General features: G+C 40.3%; 1 protein-coding gene across 5 annotated transcripts in view; it reads left to right on the top strand.

Annotated features, from left to right (window-relative positions):
* The first annotated feature begins 3403 nt into the window (after positions 1-3403).
* The window catches only part of LOC108666185 (broad-complex core protein isoforms 1/2/3/4/5), a 42221-nt gene continuing 20918 nt past the window's right edge, over positions 3404-24706 (top strand). For 3 of the 5 annotated variants that reach the window (XM_018153012.2, XM_018153010.2, XM_018153011.2), the window contains exons 1-5: positions 3405-3487; positions 5229-5442; positions 5915-6094; positions 6413-6947; positions 8007-8087. In XM_018153012.2, the coding sequence (XP_018008501.1) occupies positions 5257-5442; positions 5915-6094; positions 6413-6947; positions 8007-8087 (982 nt within the window). In that variant the 5' untranslated portion in view covers positions 3405-3487; positions 5229-5256. Of the gene's footprint in view, positions 3488-4209; positions 4403-5228; positions 5443-5914; positions 6095-6412; positions 6948-8006; positions 8088-24706 lie in introns of those variants that run through there. The other 2 variants (XM_018153009.2, XM_047879752.1) reach the window with 2 other exon arrangements.

Raw genomic sequence — 24706 nt, 5'->3', positions numbered from 1 at the left:
ATTACTCAGGTTTTCAGTGGGTATGTTTGGGGCCATCATCTCCATTATCAGCTCATCTCCATCATCAGTTCATCTCCATTATCAGTTCATCTCCATTATCAGGTCATCTTCATTATCAGCTCATCTCCATTATCAGCTCATCTCCATTATCAGTTCAAAATTCATAACTTAGAGTAAGATCACATACGACAAGAAAATTTATCAGTAAAAATGAAAACGGTAATTGATCATCTAAAGTCCGTACAATGGTAACCTAGCTATGTTTGATTAAAGCCATAAAGAACTTGAGTGATTACTCTAACAAACAAGGTTTTTATTTAGAAATATCCACGTATTACTCACTAGCGGGTTGTAATGTTTGTTGCAAATTCACTCTGATGAATGAGGCAGATGCGCAAGTCGGTTTCCAGAATGCTGCTGTACTCTGCAGTCTCTGCCTCTCTGATGTAGAAGTTGCCTAGCGTCACTATCGTGTTTCATAAACTCTTGAGTATAGCATGTTGGTAGAAACAGTCTTTATGTCTGAAGAAAGAAACTATCTTTTAGTTATCTCTCGTTGAAGAAAGAAACTATCTTTTAGTTATCTCTCGTTGAAGGAAGAAACTATCTTTTAATTATCTCTCGTTAATTCATGCAGGGTAATCTTTGGAAAGTATTCAATAATATAACATTTCAATATTGTTTATAAAAGCTTTCAGAAGCAGGGTTTCAGTATGACAAGCAGCAGTAAACAATGCTGCTATTAGACTTCTCTAACAACCGCAGAATGTCGCTTTGACTTGTATTTGTTCATTAGAGTGAACAACCTGCTTTCATAGAAAGGTTTTCATTGTTTTTTTTTTTTTTGCATAAAAATTCATATTAGGAATGCTTTGCATAGAAGGGAGAGCAATCCGAACCCGTCGGTGTTTTAATTCGCGTTTCCCATTGAATTGGAAGCAAAATTTCCTAGGAAGGAAACACAGCAGCAGAAGTTGAAACCAAGGCTACTTGTGTGTCCTTCAATCAAAGTAGGTAGCTAAAATCGTATAAGGAAATTCAGAGCACAGGTGGAGGAGCCAGCGTGCAGGAAATAAACATGCGCGTATTTCTGTACCGTACGGAAAATTGGTTCGAATAACGCCTATGATATTCATCTGCCTGAAATACTTCAGTGGCAGGTTTTTCTACGTTTTTGATTGTCAAATTTGGTTTCAAGGTCTTCATTGAACACAAGGATTTGAATTTTTAGCTGATTTTTGATTTGATCAAATCATTTGGTCTTGACATTGAACATGAGGAATGTAAACTCAAAGATGAAGCCGTGTTGTTGTAACGGAGCGTAAGATTTGAAAAACTATTATTTTCCACTAAACCTTGAAACTCTATGCAGTTAAGAACCAATTGTCATTCATGATGTAATCCAATAAAGCCAGTAGAATGCAATGAAAGTTTTAATTACTTGATCTTCTGCTCCGATGTTCCAGGCACAACATACGCGCATGCCTTTTTTATATCACGTCATTGGATATGTAAAATGCATGCCGCTTCAAGTTGTTTAGTTGCCATGAATTAAACGGCTTTCTTTTTAACCTGGAATGAATTCTTTGCTGTGAAGGTAATTTTACTTGTCATTTATTTGTTCGGCAGATGAAATTCCAGCAATGTCGGTAGCCCGGACGAGCTGCCGACCTGATGCAGTCACCTCGCGGGGGGTATCGAACTCCACACCACAAAATCTTAGTAAATGAGACCAAATAAATGCTCTGTTATTTCATCCACTCACTAAATGTGCGCTGCTGCTTGCCAGAGCGTGCGACGCGAGTCTTAACATCTGATTCTGTTACTCTTCTGCTCAAAGTTTTCTATAATTTTAGTTTGGTATGAATAAATGACGTCAGGAAGAGTTGAGGATATCAATACATGGGAAATGAATAATTTAATTTATCACTACAATCTCTCTTGAGGTAAGGGGGCTCGAAGTTTAAATTTCAGTAAGCCTTGACCGATCCCCCAACTTGACATTGGACCAGATTATTTAGGCTTCATGGTACGAAGAATATATTGTTGCCTTTAATTGACTTGGTGTGCCTCAAAGGATGAATTTAAATAAAGCTATGCCGTAAACTTGCATTACCCATACCTACTTGCACGCATTTGCAACATCTAATTCCCAAGTTATTGAACAATTGCAGTGAAGACTCGTCCACCTAATTTTCCTTTCATATTTCTAATGATTATAAACTTGAAATAGCTTCGTTTTACCTAAAATGGTGTCGAATTCCGTAGAGCTTAGATGGGCTTATTTTCCGTCGTCATGATTGAAGTGCAGCATGTCACTCTCTATGGCTCACGGTTACTAGGTAAGTGGCCTCTGATTAGATGTATTTCGGGTAAATGTTTGAAATGTATCATCAATTACTTCGGTCAAGAGTAGTGAAAGGTATTCTTGTGAAATGAGTAGTTTGCTCAACGAAGTGACTGCTTCTATATTTCAAGTTTAGCTGATGGATGTATAATTTTTATCTGTTTTTCATGATCGATTTAGTTGAACAACTTGCCAAAATTTACATTTTTGAAAGTTGATTATTTTGTATGGCCTACATTATTGGATATAAAGCGTCATATTTCTCACAAAAAATATTTTATTAGGTTTTAAGTTGGTTCTATGGAACTTTTACCGTAAAAAAATAATCAGGCTTCGGTCAGAAAAATATCATTATTCAAGTTGAATTGGGTGCGTGCTGACCTCCGGTCACGACCTTTAAATCGGTCAAACACGATGCATAAAAGCTCATATGCTAGTGTCAAAACAAATCAAACGTTCACGTCACACCCGTAAGTTAACAAAAATTTCACATAATACGTATTCACAACAATCGTAAAAGACTAAAATATTCCTTTATGCCTGTCAACATCCTGAAAAAAGTGATTTTTGATGAATTTGAAGACCGACCGCGAGTCCGACCGTAGAAGTGTCAGACACGAAATCACACGATTCTTGGTGTTCCTCTTGTATACTACTAGCACGACATTTTTTTTATAAATGATAAGGTCTTGCAGGTTAGAAATTTATTCGAAATCGAGGAATTTATAACATACCATTGCAATTGAGCTAATTTCCATAGCAGTACACCTCGCCATTGTGTGGTTAATTTTAAATGTATTTTTTTTTACAGAATTAGATTAAAAATTTATTCTGGAAGGTGAGAACCCTGCTCCTTTAAAAGATCTTTACCTCATAATAAATGATCAATAAATTCTGTCTGTATTGTTACACCAGCTATACTAAAATCGTAAAAAACAATTTCTTCAATCTGAATGAGGTGTAATGTAATTCATACGCTAGAAATTTTCATATACGTTCAAAATAAATTCCGAATGCAGATTTTATATCTTTTTGAAGACTCTGCTGTACGTTCGTATTGATCCATATATGGCAGCGTCTCTGCCCCTCCGCTCTACGCCATTTTCAAGCGTCCCGCACGTTCCTGTCAGGCTGTGATATGTGAGTTTCTTGCTAATTTGACTTTGCTTGCGTCATTAGACCTTGGGTAATATTTTTCTACCTATGTTTTTGGTTGTTAAGGAATAGCGGATACTTATTTCATAGTTATGTCCGCCATAGACTTCGTGCCTTCGAGTTAAAAGCAAATTTCTATCTCGTCCATCGTGTACTGTCTACCGTTCCAAATTTTTGCTTGTAGCGTCCCTCACGGAGCAGCCGTCATTACTACTTCATGCATTATTCATTTCTGGACTTCTCTCGACTTTCAAATTAAAAAGAATTAATTGAGAATGGCTGTTTGTAACTAAATTCCATGACCTGATACGTTTATTATAGCAGTTTGATTGATATTGTAGCTGATTTAGTAGAAGTCTGGTAGAGACGAGGGCAGGGGTGGGTGGAGGGAAAGGGTGGCGCTGCTTGGGTGCTTGTGGCGGTCTGCGCGGCGAGGTGGCAATGATGGTGTGTAGCCTCAAGGGAGGTTACTCATGACGTCACAAGTTCCAAGATTATTCTTGTCATAATTATTTGCCTTCTGTAAGCTGTTACCCTAATCGTCGAGTCGCTTGGAACAACCGTTTAAATAAATTTCGTTTGTCTAACTTTAACGTGTTCCTGACGGGAGACAACTATCTCCGACTTTGACCTTCATGTTTTATGACAAGCGCTGTAGCGGCGCGTGCCTGCATTTCTTTGTTTGCAACTAACTCTATTTCCTATTTAATAAGATGTACATAGAATGTCAAATGTGAAATTTTGCAAATTTCATTTTATAGTTCTTACTTAGTTTGATTTCTCCTAATTTTGATGAATTAGTATATTTTAAAATTGAAATTATATGGTGATGCATTGACTTATTGATTTTTGATGCCAATGGTTTGTAGTGAAACCTTCCATCTGTTGATACCTATCCAGGTAAATAAGTATTGCAATTCCATGCAATTTGATAAGTGAATAACAAACTCTGTTGAGGTTGTATATTTTTACTTTTGCTAGCTCATAAGATATGTTGTGCAAAGCTTTCTCTCCTCCTTGCTAATGATGAAATTCTTTCCTTGAAATAATCATGATTTGTATCCACAACCTAAGCATTTTTACAATTAATGAATTTCCCATCTTAAAGAGCCTGTCTATTATGAGTTGGCATTTGAAATAAAATCTTTGCTGTAAGTAGACAGCATTATTATTCATGCTTTAGATAATTTCTGGAGCTTTTCAGAATTTGTTTGGGATCAAGACAAAAATGTTTAAATGTTCACTGATTGCAGCAAATTGCAGAGCAAAAACAAGCTTTAGATTTTGTTCATATGATAGGAATGTGCTATGCTTGTTGGTATTGATAATATTCTCTTTGACAATTATATATGTCTGCTATGCATGAAATATTTGTTTCTGAACTCTTACAAGACTTGAAGTCTTGACTCAGCCAAACCAATTTTCTTCTAAATTTTATTCAAATGTTTTATTCTCTTGCCTCTTTCCAAAGCAGCTGTTCAGCTTATTAGGCTCATGATTGCAATACTGATTTCAAAGTAAAGTTGAGTTTTTGATTTTTTCGGCTATGTTATAAAGAGGAAAGCAAGGTTTGAAATTGACTGAAGAATCTAAAAAGAAATTAATTTTTCTGTTTGCTATAATTGTAGCAAAAGCTTAAAAGAAATGAATGTTCATGTTAGATAATTGAACTGAATAAATCTTTATATAGTTCTAATTAACATGAACAAATTTTGTGTGCCCGCAGCTAGTATACAAGGAGGTGGGGGAAGAGCATGGGAGCAGACCAACAGTTCTGTCTCCGGTGGAACAACTTTCACACAAATATAACTTCGGCTTTTGAATCTTTGAGAGACGATGAAGATTTTGTCGACATTACTTTGGCCTGCGAGGGCAGACAGATCAAAGCTCACAAAATGGTGCTTAGCGCTTGCAGTCCTTACTTCAGAAGTTTGTTAAGGGTGAGTATTATATTTTTTGCTCAATTTAAAACAATGAAATATGGTTAAGACTATGATTACTATCAATAGACACATTAATGTCTTGCTCTGAGGCTTGTAGCAAGAGATCAGTTCATATCTGCCAATGCAATATGCCTTGCAACAATGTTCATTTAGTACTCTTCCAAATTACATACTGTGGATTCTTTCTAGGTAGCTAATATCCATTAGAAAGCTTCAGGTTTTAATTCTAATTAAAGATTAGGCAATTTTTGCTCAGACGTATGGATTGTCCAAATTTTGTGGCTCACATGAGATCTTTTGTGTTTGGTTCTTATGAATCTTCAATTTTGGTTTCAAACTAAACATTGTAATGATAATGTTATTATAATGGCGATGGATATGTTGTTGATTTTGCCATAGTATTTTAAAGTTGAATGAAAGATAATGCTAACCATGATCTACTTGTTCAAGCTGTGTTCTTTTCTTACAGGGCAATCCCTGCCAGCACCCAATTGTGTTCCTCAAAGATGTCACGTTTGCCAACCTTAGTTCCATATTGGACTTCATGTATCACGGGGAAGTTAATGTCTCGCACAACGAGCTCGCCACCTTCTTAAAAACTGCTGAGGCTCTCAGAGTTCGAGGACTGGCAGAAGATGACAACAAGAGGGTGAGCTGCGTATTAATGGATTGTTCTTTTCAGGATTGATTGGTTTTTCTGTTGAATTATTTCGTTTTTACCTATTTAGGTACGATTATCATATACTCCACTAAAATGGATGGTAGAAGATTAGTCATTTGCAGCAGCTGGATGCAGAGACTGAATGGCTTGTTAGCGCATTTTCTCATTTATGGAAAAAATTTCCTATTGTGCTCGTCATGTCTGTCCGTCCGTCTGTCCGTAACTTGATGTTTTTGTCCACGAGAAAATTCGCGCTCTGTCACTCACTGCAGTGAGTACCGTTACATATATATTTTTGTTGTGCAGGATGGCGACAGCTGTGCAGAGCCCAGTTCTCCCCCACCCCCACGCGACCCCCCTGAGCCCTGCTCCCCCGGACGGCCTGACGAAGGCGGCGGCGGGGTCGTTGAGTTCTCAGACCCTCCTGACGTGCAGCCCTCGAAGCGGCGGCGCTCTGGCAGCATAGCGGACGATGCTTCCGGCCCTACTCAAGTCTTGCCTGATAATGTTAAGAATGAACCTGAAGAATATATTAATGATGACGAGGATATGTTAGCACAACAACAGCAGCAGCAACAACAGCAGCATTTATCTAGTGATGACATCAAGATGGATGGGTTTTCAAGTAGCGCAGAAGATGCGGGCGCGGAGTACCTAGGAGGAGGAGAGACGAGCAGAAGTAACGCAACAATGCAGCAGCTACAAGACAGCTTCAGTCCTTTTATCCCTGGCATGAGCGTGCAGAGCTCGGCAGCTTCCTCCTTCCTGTCACATCCTGCAGCCGTGAGCTCTGCTGACCATGGCAGGGGGCATCCTCCCTTCTCGCTCGAGGGGGTCCAAGGTGGGCTTTTTTTTTGTACTGACTGCTCATTATTTAAAAGCTAGCATTGCGTTTTTTCGATGGGGTCCAAGGTGGGTTTTTTTTTCTACTGACTGCTCATTATTTAAAAGCTAGCATTGCGTTTTTTCGAGGGGGTCCAAGGTGGGCTTTTTTTGTAGTGGCTGCTCATTATTTAAAAGCTAGCATTGCGTTTTTTCGATGGGGTCCAAGGTGGGCTTTTTTTTTGTACTGACTGCTCATTATTTAAAAGCCAGCATTGCGTTTTTTCGATGGGGTCCAAGGTGAGCTTTTTTTGTACTGACTGCTCATTACTTAAAAGCTAGCATTGCGTTTTTTTATTAAATCCGCGATTAATAATTACGTAATTTTTGGGGATGACCATAACCCGTTGGCTCGTGGAAAAGCTCAACATTAAAATTACAAATTTCATTTGCGCATGAAAAAATTTTATGCGCATGCAGTGGTTTGCTAGTAAAACAATTAATTTATTTGCTAGGAGCATCTTTTCATCCCTTATGCCATACATTGTTCAAGCAGTGTCTCTGTAGCTCTCCATCTCGCGCGTCAGTACTTCTTTGCTGCTCTGATCCTGCATAAGCTGTACTACATACATCAGCCTCCCGCACTTTCAAATCATTCATACATGACATTTAGTTATTGTTCCTTGGCGTGGTCTGAATACATTGATTAAGCCTTAAATCACTGATTCTGATTATGCTTTAATATTTGTCTCCAACAAACCTGCAGTCAATTCATCCTATAACTTCCTGAGCAAGTGTTGGTTCACGTCAACAATTTCACTCATGTTGGTCACAGAGATGACATTTGTTTTCTTATCTCGCCATTTGCGTCTCGTACATATTTAAATAATGAGCTCCGTACGGATTGCTTTTGATGATTTTTACGTTATTGTCAATTTACTTTTTGCTTCAGCTAACTGAGGTTGGTTTTCGCCAGTAAGATTATCTGTAATAGTCTTGTGAAATTGTGTTGTCTCCTAATTTCAATATTAAGTTAGTGAGGGCACTGCATAACGTAATTGAATGGATGTGACGACAGGCCTGCCCCCCGGTATCTCAGCTCTACCGGGCCCTTCGCTGCCCCAGTCTGGGGGCGGTGGTCAGGACAGCTCTGCCCAAGGTACGTACATCTCGTCCATCGTTACATGCGTCGTACCATCGCCACAGTCTTGTGACCACAGCACTCACTTGTACCCCTGTCAGGGTTCACAAGGTGTCAGGGCTAGGTTCCCAACAGTTCACTGTACCATATATATCATATAAATAGAATATGGAATATGTATGAATAATGACCAGAGAATGCATTATATAATAATTCATTCTCTGATCATTATTCGTACTCGTTTCAACAAGAAAATTCTGCCATCTAATACTAATGGGGAATATATACATTTCCATATGAAAATTTCCGTATTCTCCCCCGTGTAAAACTGCTCTTGCCTAAATCGTTCATGCCCCTTGAACTTGACTACTAAATTTTTGAAGGCGTTGTGGTTATAAGACTGGTGTGGTAAGGACATATTATAACATGACTCATGCCATGCATTAGCACCGTTGAGCGATGCAACTCTCGCGCCTGTCACACTCACCGCAACACGTAAACGCCGTTGCTCTGCCAGCATCTCTTATCGTACTGCCCAATTCCTAAAAATATACCTCAGTACTCACTGCAGTGAGTGACAGAGAGCGCATTTTCTCGTTGACAAAAACGTGAAGTCACGGACAGACAGACGGACGGATGAACGGACATGGCGAGCACAATAGCGCCTTTTTTTCCATAAATGAGAAAAATGCGCTAAAAATGAGAAATATCGAATGTTGAGTTTGGCAATTACTTATGTTTATTCTCAATTAAACAATTCATGTGTAGAAATGCAACTTGTATCATTTATTGCTATGGATTAATTAGATCATTCAAAATCAACTTATTCATAATTTTATTCAAAATTTCTGAAGTTGAGTATAGAATGCTGGGCAGTTGCTAAGTGCTGGCGCTGCAACGTGCGTTGGTGTGCTGTAAGGTGCGCTAGGTGCTAGTGCATCGTAAGAGTCCTGCTGTGCTGTGCAGTGCGGCTCCAGTGGTCTGGTCATACTATAGTCTAATTATTACTGCCTTTGTATCTATCGTTCTGGCCAATCTTATCATATTACGTTCAATGTATTATAGTAGGCTAAAGTATTGAATATTCTAGCGATACAAAATACCGTTGAATGAACTCGTGTTCATTTCCATTCATCAAATAACTTAATAGTTTACTGCTTGTCGTGGTGCAGTACTCGCCTCAAAATTTCTCTGTATGAAGAATTAAAATAGTGCATTGTTTGCAGAGAATCCCTGTGACATGGGGATTTTAATCTCGTTTTGGTTCTCGATTTAATGATGTAGAGCGAGAATGCTCCAGAGCGAGAATTTCTGTCGGATATTCAGTCAATTAATTCAAAATTCTATTTTGCTGATTATGATGATATATTGAAAACCTTCGAAACCATTTGCCAGCAGACAAAGTTGATTAAAATGAGTGTTTGCGTTGAAATTTCACGAGTTTTGAGCCAGAAAATGTTCGCCAGTGAACTAGAATTCAAATGATTGCATTGCGCACGACTTAAGCGCACATTAATAAGTGATCAGGAATCAGAGCGTCATGTCTCATGACGCAGTGAGTGTTAGAGGAGACTTAGACCTAAAGGAGCCGCACTGCAACGCAGCCTGTACAATGCCTACTTATAAGGACGTGTCATGAGTGATATGCCGAACACAGTACATGTACGAGCGTAGCAAGGCTCTCTGCTTCACACACTCACTACCTACGGGCTGCTCACACACTCGTTTATTTAGCCTGAATTTCCTTTTTCTCGTTAGTTCTTGATCTCTCTTGCTAACTAAAAGCTCTAGCATTCATTCTTGGACATAATTGAACCCATTTGAGAGTTTGGCCTAAAGGATCCTTTCAATTAAAGACTTAAGAGCTGCCTCTTAGTTTGTTTTTCATTCAAGTGTGAGCTGCCTCTTAGTTTGTCCCTCTTATTCAAGTGTAAACTGCCTCTTAGTATCTTTCATTCAAGTGCAAAAATCCCCTTAGGCTGTATCTCTCATTCAATAATGTACTTTGTTCGGTAAATCACAGCAATGCTGACACTGAAAGCATCGTCATTAAGATAATGCAATTGTTTTTGTTATAAGCATCTATTTATTCGGCGAGTTTGCGCCTAGTGATGATGCCGTTGCTTTCAGTGCCTTAGTAATGTTAACATTTGAATAAATATTCTTGTTGGTCATTTACGAGGAGAAGAGGTTTTGCGTTAAAGATTTCTGACTGGTTGTTAGTCTGAACTTGGTATCTTCTTAAGACCAAATGGTCTACCAGCTATATTACTTGATTTTATATTAATCGATAAATTTATCTCTTGAGTTTCTTGAACGAATGCAATCAGTTATATTACGACACAAAATCTCTTCTCTGAATGAATCCTATGAGTCGTGTGGGATGGGGATGTGCTGCGCAGTGGCAGCAGCGGTGGTGGTGGTGATGATGCATGCAGCATCAATTCTCATAAAGATGTGCTCTTGAATTACGGGAATCTTGACTTTATTCTTCGTTGCCTACTGTCCGCGTATGTTTTGCACCGCAAGCAAGTAGCCTGCGACAAGCTACGTTTCGTAGCGCCGCTCAATAGCTCGCTTTGTCGTCCGCGCGTCGTGTCTTTGATTGCGCCGCTCTCGCGATTGCTTCTGTGCAGCGCCTTTATTATTTGTTCATCTGGAAAACATTACTTGATTGCCGTCACTGAAATGTTGAATTTAAACTTTACTCAGTGCTCGCGTTTTGCTCTCATCTTTATGCTTTTGCGGAGCTAGCAGCGACTGGTTCAAGTTTAAGGTCGCCGTTCTAGGAATAGGATTGCTGTCAGAAGACGCAGTTTTCTAGTGTAAAATTTGCGCGCAGTAGCTACGTGTACAAATATTCTTCTCCGTTATTTTTGTTTAATTTATACGCATTATGAGATTTAGTTTGTTTGTATTTCAAAAATGCCACTTTGCGCATTAGTTTGGACCACTGTATTTGGTGTGATAAAGTATTTATTGGTTGAATTTCTACGGCAAGAGATGAGAAGACTGCATCTAAATCCGTAGAAAAGAAATTAATCTTGACGGATTAATTTTTGACAAGAAATCCTTATCGATCGTAGACAAGAGCTTGTAAATCGTAGACAATATTTTACCATAAATTATTTAGCCGAGCTCTTTCTGCAGATGCGCGATTTCTACTTCAATAATGCGACAAACTTGATATGATTAATTTTGCTTGATTTATTACAATATACACGTTTTAGGGCTTTTGTGTTCAACAGAAGCGTGATTCGGTCTAATGCTGACCTTTTCACGTAGTTTTGATTTTGAATTTTCTAGTAATCAACGTTTTTGGCGTTTTTTGTTCGTTTTATGGAGCGTGAAGCGCTGCAATTGGGAACCAGTAACAATGTGGACACGCGAGTGACAACCAATATCAATGTGATATCTGCTCGGAAATTTTAAACCATGTGCAGAACGTCGTCTAATCAAAAAAACTTGGGAATTGTACCTCAAGAAACTAGAAACTTCTTTGGAAATAATCTGCTTTAGTGCTCCTATGGCGAACTCGAGTCGTGCGGACCTGCCATGTATTTTCCCCTGTATCGCATCGATGATGAGATACGTTATTAATGAAAAGTGAAATAAATATCTCTGCCTTTACATTGTCAAAATATTTCCTGGCCTTTTCTGAGAAGCATTTGTGCATAGGAGTTGACTTGAGTAGTGATGGATGACCCAATTTTAGCGTTCCGAATCATTTTTATACTACAACATTCCTGATTTCTTCAAACCACTTCGTCAGGAAACAGTTTAGATAATAACTTTGAAGCAATCACTTCTGAAAGATCTCTACAAAGCAACAAATAAATCCGCTCCATTAGAGGTGACCGTTTACACCCTGACAACATAACTTGTAGCATCAACAAAAACAATCACCGTTCCTGATGAGTTTTCGAGTCCTCGAGTCTTGGGAAATAATTAGATTTCTTTCTTTTATTTCGTCTTCTCACTCGCAAAATTCTATCTTATAATTCTAAACGAATGTGTTTTTCCTACTGACGGGTGATCAGCACTGCGCTAATCGCCATGTTCACTTCCCATCGCCAATTTCATGATTAGACCTGTCAACCAAATCTCTTTTCCGAAGAAGTCACTGTAGCTTGGAATAACTCCGCTGTGGTTGCGTATTCAACAGTCCTGACTGTCGGTTGCGTCCCTCGATTCTCCGAGAAGCCTCGTACCATCTTGGGATCTTTAGTATTGGCTGTCATCTTGCGACGCTCTATTTATTGATCTCATGAGTCACATTATATAGCGCATATGTTGTTGTCACAGAGGGTTCGACTTTTATTGGCGGCAGGCGTAAAAATTGTCGAGATAATTAACACCAACTTATGAAGTGAGATGAAGATAGATTGTTTTTGAAGCTGTAATATCTTCAAAGGTTCCGTGATTCTGCATCCTCATTTATCAACGAGCGGTCGCCGAGAAGATGCTCATCTCGCATAAAACAATTATTCCAACTTCAGAGTTTTTTTGGTGCTGGACTCGCCATCTGAAAGAGTGATGAATATCCCATCTTTATATACTGGCCAATGATTTTCAGCGTCGCGTTTGTCGTACCTGAAAATGGTCTCGTCTGCAAACTAACCAGTTTTGAGCAGTATATATGAGGCAATTCAATGCAGCGGTTTCGGACACGAGTTCGGAAGAAACAAGCCTGGTTTAGGCAAGTTATTGATGTTCGAATTATTAAGGGAAGCCATTGTTATTTTCCTGTCAAATTTGCATCGCTTCAGTAGACGAACATTTGTGGTGAGCCTCGGCCACGCCGTATCGATTTTTCACATGAAAGGAAAGAAAGAAGCGCCAGAAGCCTGCCCTCCTGAGCCTCCCTCCATCGATCGCTATTGAGAAGCGTGTCCAGAACGCGCTGTCGCTACTCGGCCGCACCGCACTCCTCGGGATTATTGCTTCTGTTCATCAACGACTGAGCTGTGACTCATTATGGCATAACTTGCTTCTATGTTATTAACATCAATGATACTTCTTTCTTTTAAATATATAAGGCTCCTACTCACGCTATATCATGTTTCAAAATTGTCAACGCTATTTACTAGCCGGTACTAAGTCTTAACCGATCAGTTGTTATATTTGATCAGTTGCTGACCGTTGTGAACATCGTAAAGAACGGCTAGGCGCCTCTGCGTTTATGACTGTTTTGAATGTTACGTCCAAGCTTCGCTGGATAATATTATACTTCAATTGCTTGACTGAAGTGCCTCACTGCAGAAATTAGATGCTTATCATGAAGGTGTCTTTACGTTTTGTTCTCAGTAGTTACGACCAGCACATGTTGTGTGGGCGTTTTCGTGTAGCGAATGAATGTTACTTTCAGACGGTTTGTTTTGCATCCTGAATCAAGTTAATTGCTCTCTTTAAACATAAATGGACTGTTAGGATGGGTTCTGTCGTTTTCGGCATCATCTATTAGCTACCGAGCATTGTCAAGTGAAGTATAGGTATCGAATGTACTCCTATATATTAAATTCGCAGATTCACTGTCTCTCGAAGTTTCAGTTGCACTCCTAATTTTATCCCTGCTTCCTTAGGGTGATTCGTTTCCCGAGGAATTGTTGGTCAATATATCCCAATGAGTTATCTGAGTATCCATTCGACTTCTAACTAATTTTGTGCCAGCTGTAAATGCCGCTGACTGCAATACTTCAATATATTGGCAATGGTACTAGAATGCTTGTGCACATTTCAAAACACTTATTTGCGCTCGTCGTTGAATCTCTCGGTGTCGCTGATGAACACACTATTGCTTTTAACCGTGTCTCTACTATCGCTGCCGCTGTCACTGCCAGCCACTGTTACCTTGGTTGTGTCGCTCATGTGCGCCTCTTCCATCCGTTTCAGGAGGCATCAAAGTGCGCTTCAATCGGCCGTACAGTTGTACAGTGTGCGACTTTAGCACCTTCTGCCGAAGGACTTTCTCCAAACATCTTCTCGAGTCGCATCCTGCCATCAAAGTTTGTGATATGATAAGAAAGCGCAAGTCGCAACTGTGAACAGGAGCCTTCGTAGCGCGCTCGACCGCTCCGTGATCGAAAGGCTCACTGCCGCGCATCTTTGTTCTCGTTCGCTTTAGCTTCGCTGGATTGGGACGGCAGAAACGCGATCGATACATCACACCCTTGGCGTTATATTCTCTACTGTTCTTCGCGATGATTGCATTGTGCTACTATTTGCCAGGTTTCGTCTATTACATCCATTTGTTGCGACTAGCGCTGCTGTTGGTATATACTTTCGGCAACATGTCCAAATGTTCCAGTGACAATATCTTTAAATCTTCGTGTCTTAGGATTCTTATTCATTAATAAAGTCGTAATATCTGACAAAACTTTTCTTGATTCCTTGTAAGGATAAATAACGAGGTTAAGATGTGACAGCAAATCATTGAACGCCCAAAAATGAAATACGGAAACATTGGCGTTAGATAACGCAATCAAAATCGTGCAATAATTGTGTATATTCGTTTTGAGAAACCCACTTTAAAATAAGCGTTAGATCCGGGTTGCTTACAAGCTATGTGCACAGTAGCGTCATCTGCTGGCATGTGGAGGTATTAAACTAATCTTATTGCCTCCGTATTTGTGGTTGGAGAGCACGTGCTCGAAAAAATTCATGTGTGCCTGGTTAGGGTCTGTTCGGGATGATATTATTTACAGCGACTTTTTGATAACGTAGCGAACTGTTGAGGATGACTACAGAGTTACGTTAAATTAAGCTAGTTTTAAATGCCATTGAAGAGTTGGACTGAGTTGTGCGTGTTTGGTTGTCCGCAGGAGGAAGGCTTGAGCTTGTTGGTGCTTCTGGTGGTGCGTGCCTGTTGTCTTCTCGTTCAATGTACCTGCAGCACAATGGCTTCTCTGTATTGTGTAACACCTGCGGCAAACTCTTCTCATGCAGCAGTAGTCTGCGCACACACACTCGTGACGTTCACGGCAACTCGGGACCTTTCTTTTGTTCTTACTGCAACGCTCAGTCTAAGAGTAAATCAGGCTTGAGGATGCACATACAACGACATCATCGATTGTAGAACATCGATCGATAGTAGAACGCTCAGTCTAAGAGTAAATCAGGCTTGAGGATGCACATACAACGACATCATCGATTGTAGAACATCGATAGATTGTAGAACAGAGTTTAGCTCGCACTTCACCTTCAGGCCTCCACATAAACAGGCATGACGCCAGTGCTGTCAAGCGTGTCTCGATAACTTATGACTCGGTGCAAATTCATGCCACAAGTTCGATATCAAAGTAATCTCTCATGATAATGTTATAAATTCCTACAATCTATGATTGATTGTATTTATCTTTGCTGCCTTTTCATTGTACATTTTTGGTTGTAAATTTTTCTATAGTATTACGCCATAGATGCAACATTTCATGACATTCATCATAGTTACTAATTTTATTTCAAGAAGAATGAGTTAGGTAGTGCATATGATATATCTTATTGTTATTTGGAGATAAATTATATGTTTGTGAGTCCCGTACCGTAAATCATATAACTTGTTCTGACGGTAACAATTTATTGAACCTGCATATATTGTTCGACTATGCTCCATTCATCTTTCAATTTCAGTTTTACGACAAATTCTACATCTATGTCAATGCTGACTCGATTTTATTTTTCTTGACAATAAATTGAGATATCAATTTAATTATTTGTTTCACATACCAAATCCAAACTAAGAATGATTCTTAGTGTCATGAAATTTTCACGTCGTGTGATGCTCTCGCTCGTATTCTTCATGTGGCGACAAGTAGCGATTTTCTCGCTTAGATAGCGGATCTAAAGCCCCTAATGTAGAATTAATTTCAAACATTATTGCCTTACGACTTGAGCAATTTGTTAATAATTTGCTTTTGTTTAATGAACTTCACGTATCTTGCGTAACTTCTTTCTAATGGAACCTAGAGCAGAAAATATTGGCGTTTTTAAATGAACTGTTTGATTTGTCGAAACGACAACTAACAATAAAAATATTCATTGATTGTTGACAAGATATCATCTTGTAAATTCTTGAGGATGCGTGAACAGTACCTAAGATACTTTATGCATGTCTTCTTGAAGCACCCAGACCTTTCGGTAATTGTTAGGTATACATTCTGGGAGTTGGGGGCTGTGCATGGGAGATTTTGAGGGCTATTGGGGCGTTGTGTTGCTGCTGTTCACTCCAGTCATGTGAAGGAAGCTTAGAGCGGGAAACTGCTCGCTATGACCGTTCTATGCGAGCCTGATGACCGTTCCTAGTTGTTCCTTTTAATTGTTACACGGTGCGAAATCCATATCAACGAGTCATTGAAGATGAACACGTTGACGCTGCACTTGCCACGGAGACGTAGCGCGCAATGATCACAATGACCGGAAGCTACAGCGTGGTGAGAACAATATACTATGTACTTAGCTCGTTGGCATTGAGCGCGTGTTAATAAAACAAGAAGTGATGGCGAAAGCGTGCCATTGATGGGCTGTTGTTTACTCTTTACAGGGCGTGGTGTTGTGGGGCTACCCTGTCCCCACTGTTGGAAACTATTCTCGTGTGCAGGCAGCCTCAGGATCCACGTCAGGGATATCCACACTTGCACCGGGCCAGTCTGGTGCCCCATGTGCCAGAAGCCTGCCAAGAACAAAAATGCCTTGAGAGTACACATTCATCGCAACCACAGACGCTTGCAAAATCCTCCACACATCTCGCCCACCAATATCACTATGAAATACTTTGAAGGAACACGCACGCTCCAGCCTTGATTGGGTCAATTTCCTATCGCAGGATAACTTCTATTGTTACAATTTATTCGCTCCGCTTCTCGAATACCAATTTATTCGCTCCGCTTCTCGAACGGAAGCGCATGAGTTGCAAGCCTGGAAAAACTTCTTTGATTAAAATGTTTTTATTGCTTCACGGTTGACGAGTAGCATTCTTATTTCTGGCTGAAAAGAGCATCACAGCGTGTCTTTCCAATTCGTCTTAGCCGTGACCGATTTTTTGTGTTTGCGTTTTGATTATAACTTAGTTAATGACTTCCAACATAGTTTCTTGAATAAATAATCGGTGTAAATCAGTATTCTCTACGTCCAAGTTGCATTGGCTAAATATTTCTTGTAAGCGTAAACATGGAAGTGGGTTTTTTAGGTAGCAAAACTTGTAGTTGAATGTTGTGTTCGTGGTCGAGGCATCACATACTGGGAGTAGCTTGCTGTTAGAACGTGCAGCTCGCTGCTCAAGTTGTGTTGACGGTTCTCAACGCAGCTGAATGAAAGAACATGACGGTGTAGCGCTTTACCTAGTGTGCAATATGTAGCTGTAGAAGTATTAGAACGTACGTCTCCGGAATGTGAAACACAAGCAATGGGCTTGGTCAGACTTCTCATACCAAGAAGCAGAAGTTGATGGTGAACGGGCTGTGCGGCGCCTTAGTTACGGGCTTTAGCGTATATTCTTTAAGGTATTATAAGTGTCACAACTGGCGATTTAAATAACATGTGCAATTATATGCAATGTTCATCTTAGATCAAGTATCGTTTTTTATTTGTGTCTTTAATTACATGTCTTGATATTTATTCCATATTTCTAATGATAGTTTTATTTTATTTAATCAAATTGGGAAGCATTAAGTTGCTAACATAACCCGTTGACTGGCAATCTTGAGGAGTTTAGGGAAGACCTCTAACCCGACCCAGCGCTGCATTTATTATTATATAAGTGCTAGACACCAGTCGCTGTTCCCTGCTAGTTGCGATGCGCTAGCTCAATAGTGCAATTGCTGCATGACACAGCGAATAGTGCATTAGGATTTGAACTTATATAACCGACAAACTATCTTCAGTATAATACTGCTTGGATCAGACAGCACTGGAATAGCATTGAAACTACAGGCTCTTGGAAGCGACATCACCGTCTTGTCCAATGTTGAGCACGTACCATGTACCGTGAAAACTATTTGGAGCCATCATGGAGAATCTGGACCTACATCGTGGACACGCTTATGTAGCATAAGATATTTGATGAAGCAGTGCACTGTTGCTCCTGCTGTTGACCGCCTCTGAAAGTTTCCTGTTCTTTACAGGAAGCGGTCACCAGTTGGGTGGCTACAGTGCACCACTTCTCTGCCCATTATGCCACAAAAAGTACACTTCGTCTGGTAACTTACGAGTGCACATGAGCGACGTGCATTTCTCTCGGGGCCCCTTCCCGTGCGCGCACTGTAATAAAGTCTCGCGCACCAAGTCAGGCCTCCGCATGCATGTTCTTAGGAATCACAGGAGCCCTCGGCCGCCGTCCGTGCAGACTGTGTATCATTACAACTTCCACACTGCTCTGTTTTAACCAGGCTCGCGGTTACCGCCTAAGTGCAAGGAAACCTTCGCACGGGGGATGTTCAAGGAACAAGTGAAGGCGAGGGCCGGGTCATCCCTTGCAAATAATCGTGTGATCAGTGAGCGTGATGTCCGTGTTGGAAGCTAAGAAACAATGGCAAACAAGTGTTAAGTTTTATTTCTATGGTTTCGTCGTCTTTTATTTAATCGAATCTGCAATTTAAGAAGAAATCTGAGTATATTTGGCTGCATTTTGAGTTAGAAAAGAATTGATCTTCGGCTGATAAGCCACAGAAAAATGTGCTGCTCTGTATGACAAAAGTTCAGGAATCTCGATAGTTGAACTTGGTTCTGCATTGAAATGTCCCACGGGCTTTCTTATTTATTTACAGAATTATGAATATTTTTAGGTCACGTGTTATTTGCTGACGAAGTCGCCTAGGTAATTTGCTCCAAAACGCAGCATACGTGTGCCTGATGGCAACTGTTCACTGGGGGCTAATCTGTCATCTATTGAGTGCAATTAATTGTCATCTATTGATCCCAAATCTTCGTCCTTGATTTGGAAATTGATCATCTTTGATGTGTCGAAGTTATTGTGTTGTTGATATTTGCTCTGGTATTATCGCATTTACGAACACAGGCAAGAGTGATGGTAATTATTTTGAGTGCTACAAATTTCCCTGCCCGAGCTGCCGAGTCTGATAAGTGTTATAACTTATCGCCGAACTTATGAACAGATGTGGCCGACATGATGATATCGGACCATTCGGCTAAGCATTTTTCACCCTTTTGCGCTACTGCACAAGAGACAAATTCGATGTTCTGCAGAGTTTCCTCGTCACATTTCATTTGGAATTCCCCCGATACACCAAGTCGATCGCTCTTATTTGCGACTTGAATCTGGACTTGAATGTATAGCTCAGTTCACAGACATTATTGCAATAGAGGGTTTATTTATTGGGCTTAAGTAGGTTTGTTGCTGATGGGGGAGTAATTAGTGAAAGAGAAAAAGAATAGTCATGTTACTTTGAAACGACCAAGCAATACTTGTCAACCGGAGCTGTCCCTGCCACAATTTCACATACAAAACCTCCGTGACTGAAATTACAGCAAGCATTTCAGTTCTAGTAACTTCAACATACACAGAAATTAGGATCAGTTGACCAGGCAAAATGCGGTTTGATTTAGTTGGCGTAAAGAAATATCTTGCCTCCACTCGCTCTGCTGCTGCGTGCATTCCTCCTGCCTGTTCCTGCACCTACAAATAACTTACTTTCCTTGCTCCATCTGTGGTTCCGTCTCAATAAGCCTTCGTAATTTTTTACATTTATTCCTCGTGCTAGCCTTACCCAGCCTAGTTTTCAGACTGGGAGTTGTTTATTTTGCTAACCGTGACTGTGCGAGCAAGGAACTTTTTCTGTCCAATCCTGGGCGAGTTTTTGATACCGGCTTTCCATTGTCTCATTGCAGGTTGGCAGTCGATATGTTGGTCAGGTTTGGGGTGCAGTGATCAGAGCCTTGCGGTTACTGCGCTAAGCTCTGAAGCTTTATCCAGCGTACCAATGTCTCGAGAACGTCACGAGTGCGAAATTTGCGGCCGTTCTCTGAGTAGCTCTTATAACCTTAGAATACACAAGCGCGACCAGCACTCAGGCGGGTCTGAGTGCACGTGTGAAGTGTGTGGAGTAAGGCTCAAAAATTACAGCACACTCAGGGTACACAAGAGCAACTACCACGTGCGCTGTACCCTCTGTGGTGTCTTCGTCAAGAGCAACTCGGCCCTGCTGCGACACAAGGCCTCTTGTCTCGCTGCCTCCTAGCGACCACATGTCTTCTCCCCTCGCACTTTATCTCTCAATACAGGGTATAACAATCCTGCTACCTCACTTCTTCTTAGTTCTTCCTTACCAGGCGTGGATTGACTCGTCAATTATTTGTTTGTCCAAGTAATAACTCGTGTAATTTGTATTCGCTGGATTTGAGCTCCAACTTTCAAGTTATTTACGATTTTAAATTTAAGTTTTAACTACGCATGGTTTTTATGCTCTGCAATTCATTTGTGCGTGTCTAAATGATAGTTCTAGCAATGTACACCGGTGTTCGTTTTGTGGCACTAATCAAGGAGTTTTCTTCACATTTATGTACACTAATCCTCCAAAATTAATTGAATAAGACGTGTGTAATTCTGATCGGTATTCGTGTCAATTTTACTCTGAACTAAGTTCGAGAGATTAAGTTGAGTTACATTTCATCACTGCTAATAATATGTTTCAAATTATCATTTTAATGATCAAATTCGTAAAATGCCAAGCCTTCGCGTGGATCATAACGAAGTCGGAAAAATTCTGGATAAAGCGAATATTGTTTCAACATTAGACGATGATGACGAATCACGTGAATCTCTCGGAGGATATTCTTACTCGATGTAGCCGAGATACAGTTCAGTGATCAAGAACGCTTCCTTTAATGGTTGTGATACAAATACGAGTCACGTATTCTAAAACAAATGCAATATGCGTGCGGTTGCGCAAGCACCGTGGACAAGCCGCGCACGGTTCACCGACCTGACACGTTCGACGAGCTATTAATTCAATTTTTCTACTCAATTCCATTAACTGTTTCTGATGAGTTTTGACTGCTATCACTCGCGCAAGTTTTTAATATTGGTAATGTTAGTTTCAGTTTGTTTCATCTTTTAAGTCAAAAGATATATATAAAGAGACGCTGCAGTAATCGTGTTGACGACCTCGAGGTGTGAGAAGATGCGGCGTTCATAGTACACGTAGTCGGGCATAGATTTGTGCACACGTTTATGCAGTGTATATGCTTCACTGTGTGCTAGTAGGGTCAATATATGCTATTTAGTGCCAAAGAAAGCGGTAGTGGTATTGTAGATAATGTAGCTTCGTAGATCCTATATGATGTATTTAGTCTCAGGATATTCTAAGCAATGTACAGGGTATTTGTATGCTAGAGCAGCTGCAGTAAACAATTTTTCACATGGAGTTTTACTTCCTTTTTCCTATAACTACGAATTAAGCTATGTTCATGAACGAATTGTCTGAAAAAGCTCAATTTCCCAAAAACTTTTTTTTGCTGACATTATAAAGACTAATATGGCGGAACTGGATTGTGAGTAAAGAAATTGTGTAAAAAAAATTCCGCTTCGAGTTTTTTTTTTTTCAAGTGACGGTCCTCTTGCCATTTCAACTCGAAGACGTGAACAAATGCGTCGCATGACAACGTCATGCTAATTCATCTGATGCGGCTCAGTTTCATCATTCATGATTTCATGAAGTTGTAGAGAAAGTCCTATCAGCATTGCTCATTAGAACGAATTCACCTAAATTTTACCTTTTTGTCTTGAGTCAACCCGATTGTAAAATCTCTTAAAATTAGAAAATCGAGGCCTTCACCATCCGCATTGAGCCATCATTATTATCCATATCTCCCCTTTTTAAATGGCCGTCTCAACGCGGCCTGCTCCATGGCCGCGATGCGCCAAGTTATCATGAACTGCGTTCAGTGTTTGTGTGGTAGGTCCTATCATACCGTAATTGTTTTTGAAAATGCGTCCGCAGGAACATTTGAAGATTGGAACTAATGTTGAGAGGAGTGTGGTAGCTGGAAGTGGTGTAGAGGTACACAAGAGGGAGGGACACCAACATGGTACTGACCTGAGGCCTGTATTCTCTGTTTTTCAGGAGGCCGGTCATGCCTTGGTCCCTCCTTCCTGATGCCCTCTCCACCTCCTCCTTCCCACCTGCTCCATCACCACACGCAATCATCGCCACAGCAGCAGGAGTGTCCTCACTGTCTTAAGATGCTCAGTTCACGGCAGTCTTTGCTGCGCCACATAGATGACCGTCATGTGGTGACCCAGCCTTACCGCTGTGCCATATGTGGCTCCATGTGCAAGACCAAGAATGCCTTGCAGAAGCATCATTATACCTACCATAGGGGCATCCCTCTCAGAATCATTTGAGGCGTTCGTTCCTTAGAATTTATTAATCCAAGGCTTCCTCCTCTTTCTGTCCCCTCGTAGTCTTTGCTTATTATAGGGTAAATTTATTCACTTTGGTTTTCGAAAAGCCAAGATTTAATTATTCTTTGATTGACGTGCCAGCTAAATGCTTTCATTTCATTTTGCCATGTCTTGTTGAAATTCGATCAAAAACTTCACAGTTATTAAGTTGTGTTAATAGTTACTGATTACTATGATTCAAAAATTTTCCTCGGCAAAAACACCATTTCGTAGTCACGTGCGTAGTTGTGATTCATCTCGAATACGTTTTATCCCTGAAAATTTTCTGAATGTGATTCAATAAGAGAACTTCAAGACTCGTCTATTTGAAATATCGTAAGATTGGCATTTCAAAGCGCAACGAAGTTCGTTTCAACACTTCTCTCTCTGGGGATCTGAAACTGCAGCCACTTAAGCGCCGTTTCCCGCAGTTGATTGTCATGTTGTGCACGGTCATTTATTGCGACCAATTTTCTTACCCTGTAACCGCTAGATATTTTATCTACTGCGGGAAAACTCGTCACAAATTTAACTTTCATTCGTAACTTCTTGCTCAGTTCAGGCCGTGATAGGAGTTATGCTAGCAGAACCTGAATTTAAAATTGTGTTGCCTATGTTCTTCAGTCATCAGAGAAAATGTTGATTACGGTTTACATCCGATTGCGTCTATGTAGTGCACAACTAAGCATTTATATGGTACATGGCAGCGCCTGCATGCTTGATCATCCGTCGCCACGAGTTTGGCCGCCACGTTAGATAGAACATGACGCGTTTCCTTCTTCAGAAGCACTGGCTTCAAGACGGAACCAAACTACTGGATTGTTGTCCAGGCTGTTTAAGAGAACGGTCTGAGCAAGCGACGTGTTGGAAGCTTGAAGTAGTGCGCGCAAACGGATGCTTGAGCCACTGGCTGTGAGAATGATTTGTATCTTTGTGTGGTGTGATGCCTTGAGGTTGATTAGATCGCTGCTGATGTCAACAGCACGGCTGATCAGCATGCGAGTCCCTGTAGCGATACTAACTCCAATTACCGCCATTATATTACTAGCACTTGTCCAATTTTGCTGTATAGGTTTCTAAAATTATCTGTGATGTCCGGGCTCTCGTTTATAGTTAATTGTAAAATTGTTCACTATAAATTTATCGATAAGGAAATTAATTAAGTAATTTGTTTCGCAAAGCTATTGGACCGCCATCGATGTAAATATTGACCGGCTTTCTGTGATTGTTCTGTGTCATCTAGGATACGCGCTATGGTAAGCATAAAGCTCTCCCCTCGCTACAGTCTCCTGAGCATCGTTGTACGACATCTAAGTTAATTCACAGAAGCGTTCAATTTCGAACAGATTATTGGTAGATGTTTTTTTTTATTTTTTCTTTAACTCTTCTGCAGGCAAGAATCAATTTTATAATCCCTGAAGTGTGTTGCTCTATTGTCTCTTACTCATATTGCTAGATATTATCTTTTGAGCCTTGTTTATTTTATTGTTGGGTATAAATGGCTATATTTTAAATAGTTGAAAATAGTAGACTGGTCATTCAACAACATGATCAGGAGACTGTGGTGTGCTGAGGACTTGATAATGTGTAAGGTCACCAGATCTCGTTAATTGAGCGTTACTTGGACGACGAAGCGGTAACAGCCTGGTTACTGCATCTTATCTACCACGATAATCAATTCACTGGTTCCCGTGGTGCCGGTTGATCTGTGGTATCGCCCGCTATCTCTAATCAGGCACAGCGATTGCTCCCAATCCAGTGTCGGACCGTCGACAACGTCTCGACGCCTGACAACAATGAATACGTTTTGGTTTGTAATATTTTGTGCTGAAATGTCGTGTCAAAGAGCGGCACTGCACTTCCAACTGCATTCAAGAAATTAACAGTTGAAGAAATGTTACGATGTGTATAGAGATGGCAAATTCTATACTTTTGGGACTGCGTTTGATTTGTAAGGTCTTGTAGTCACCTTAAAGTAAAAACATGGTAATGCGAAATTATCAGATAATTTATATTCAGCATTTATAATCATGTACGATTGGCATAGAACTGTGATACCTGAAATTTACACTAATTGGCAATAAGAAATTTGATCTCGTGGATTCTAACCACGTGTTTCAAAACTTATATCGATTCGTTAAAGCATATTTTGTTATTGTTTTACCAGGAGCACGTCGTCTTGACGCGAAGTCATAAGTTTACTCTAGCTATACAGTTAAATTGTTGAGCACCTGCTGGTTGGAGG

The sequence above is a fragment of the Hyalella azteca genome, unplaced genomic scaffold (assembly GCF_000764305.2).
Source record: "Hyalella azteca isolate HAZT.00-mixed unplaced genomic scaffold, Hazt_2.0.2 contig3744, whole genome shotgun sequence".
NCBI lineage: Eukaryota > Metazoa > Arthropoda > Malacostraca > Amphipoda > Hyalellidae > Hyalella > Hyalella azteca.
This window is presented reverse-complemented; position numbering and strand designations above follow the sequence as displayed.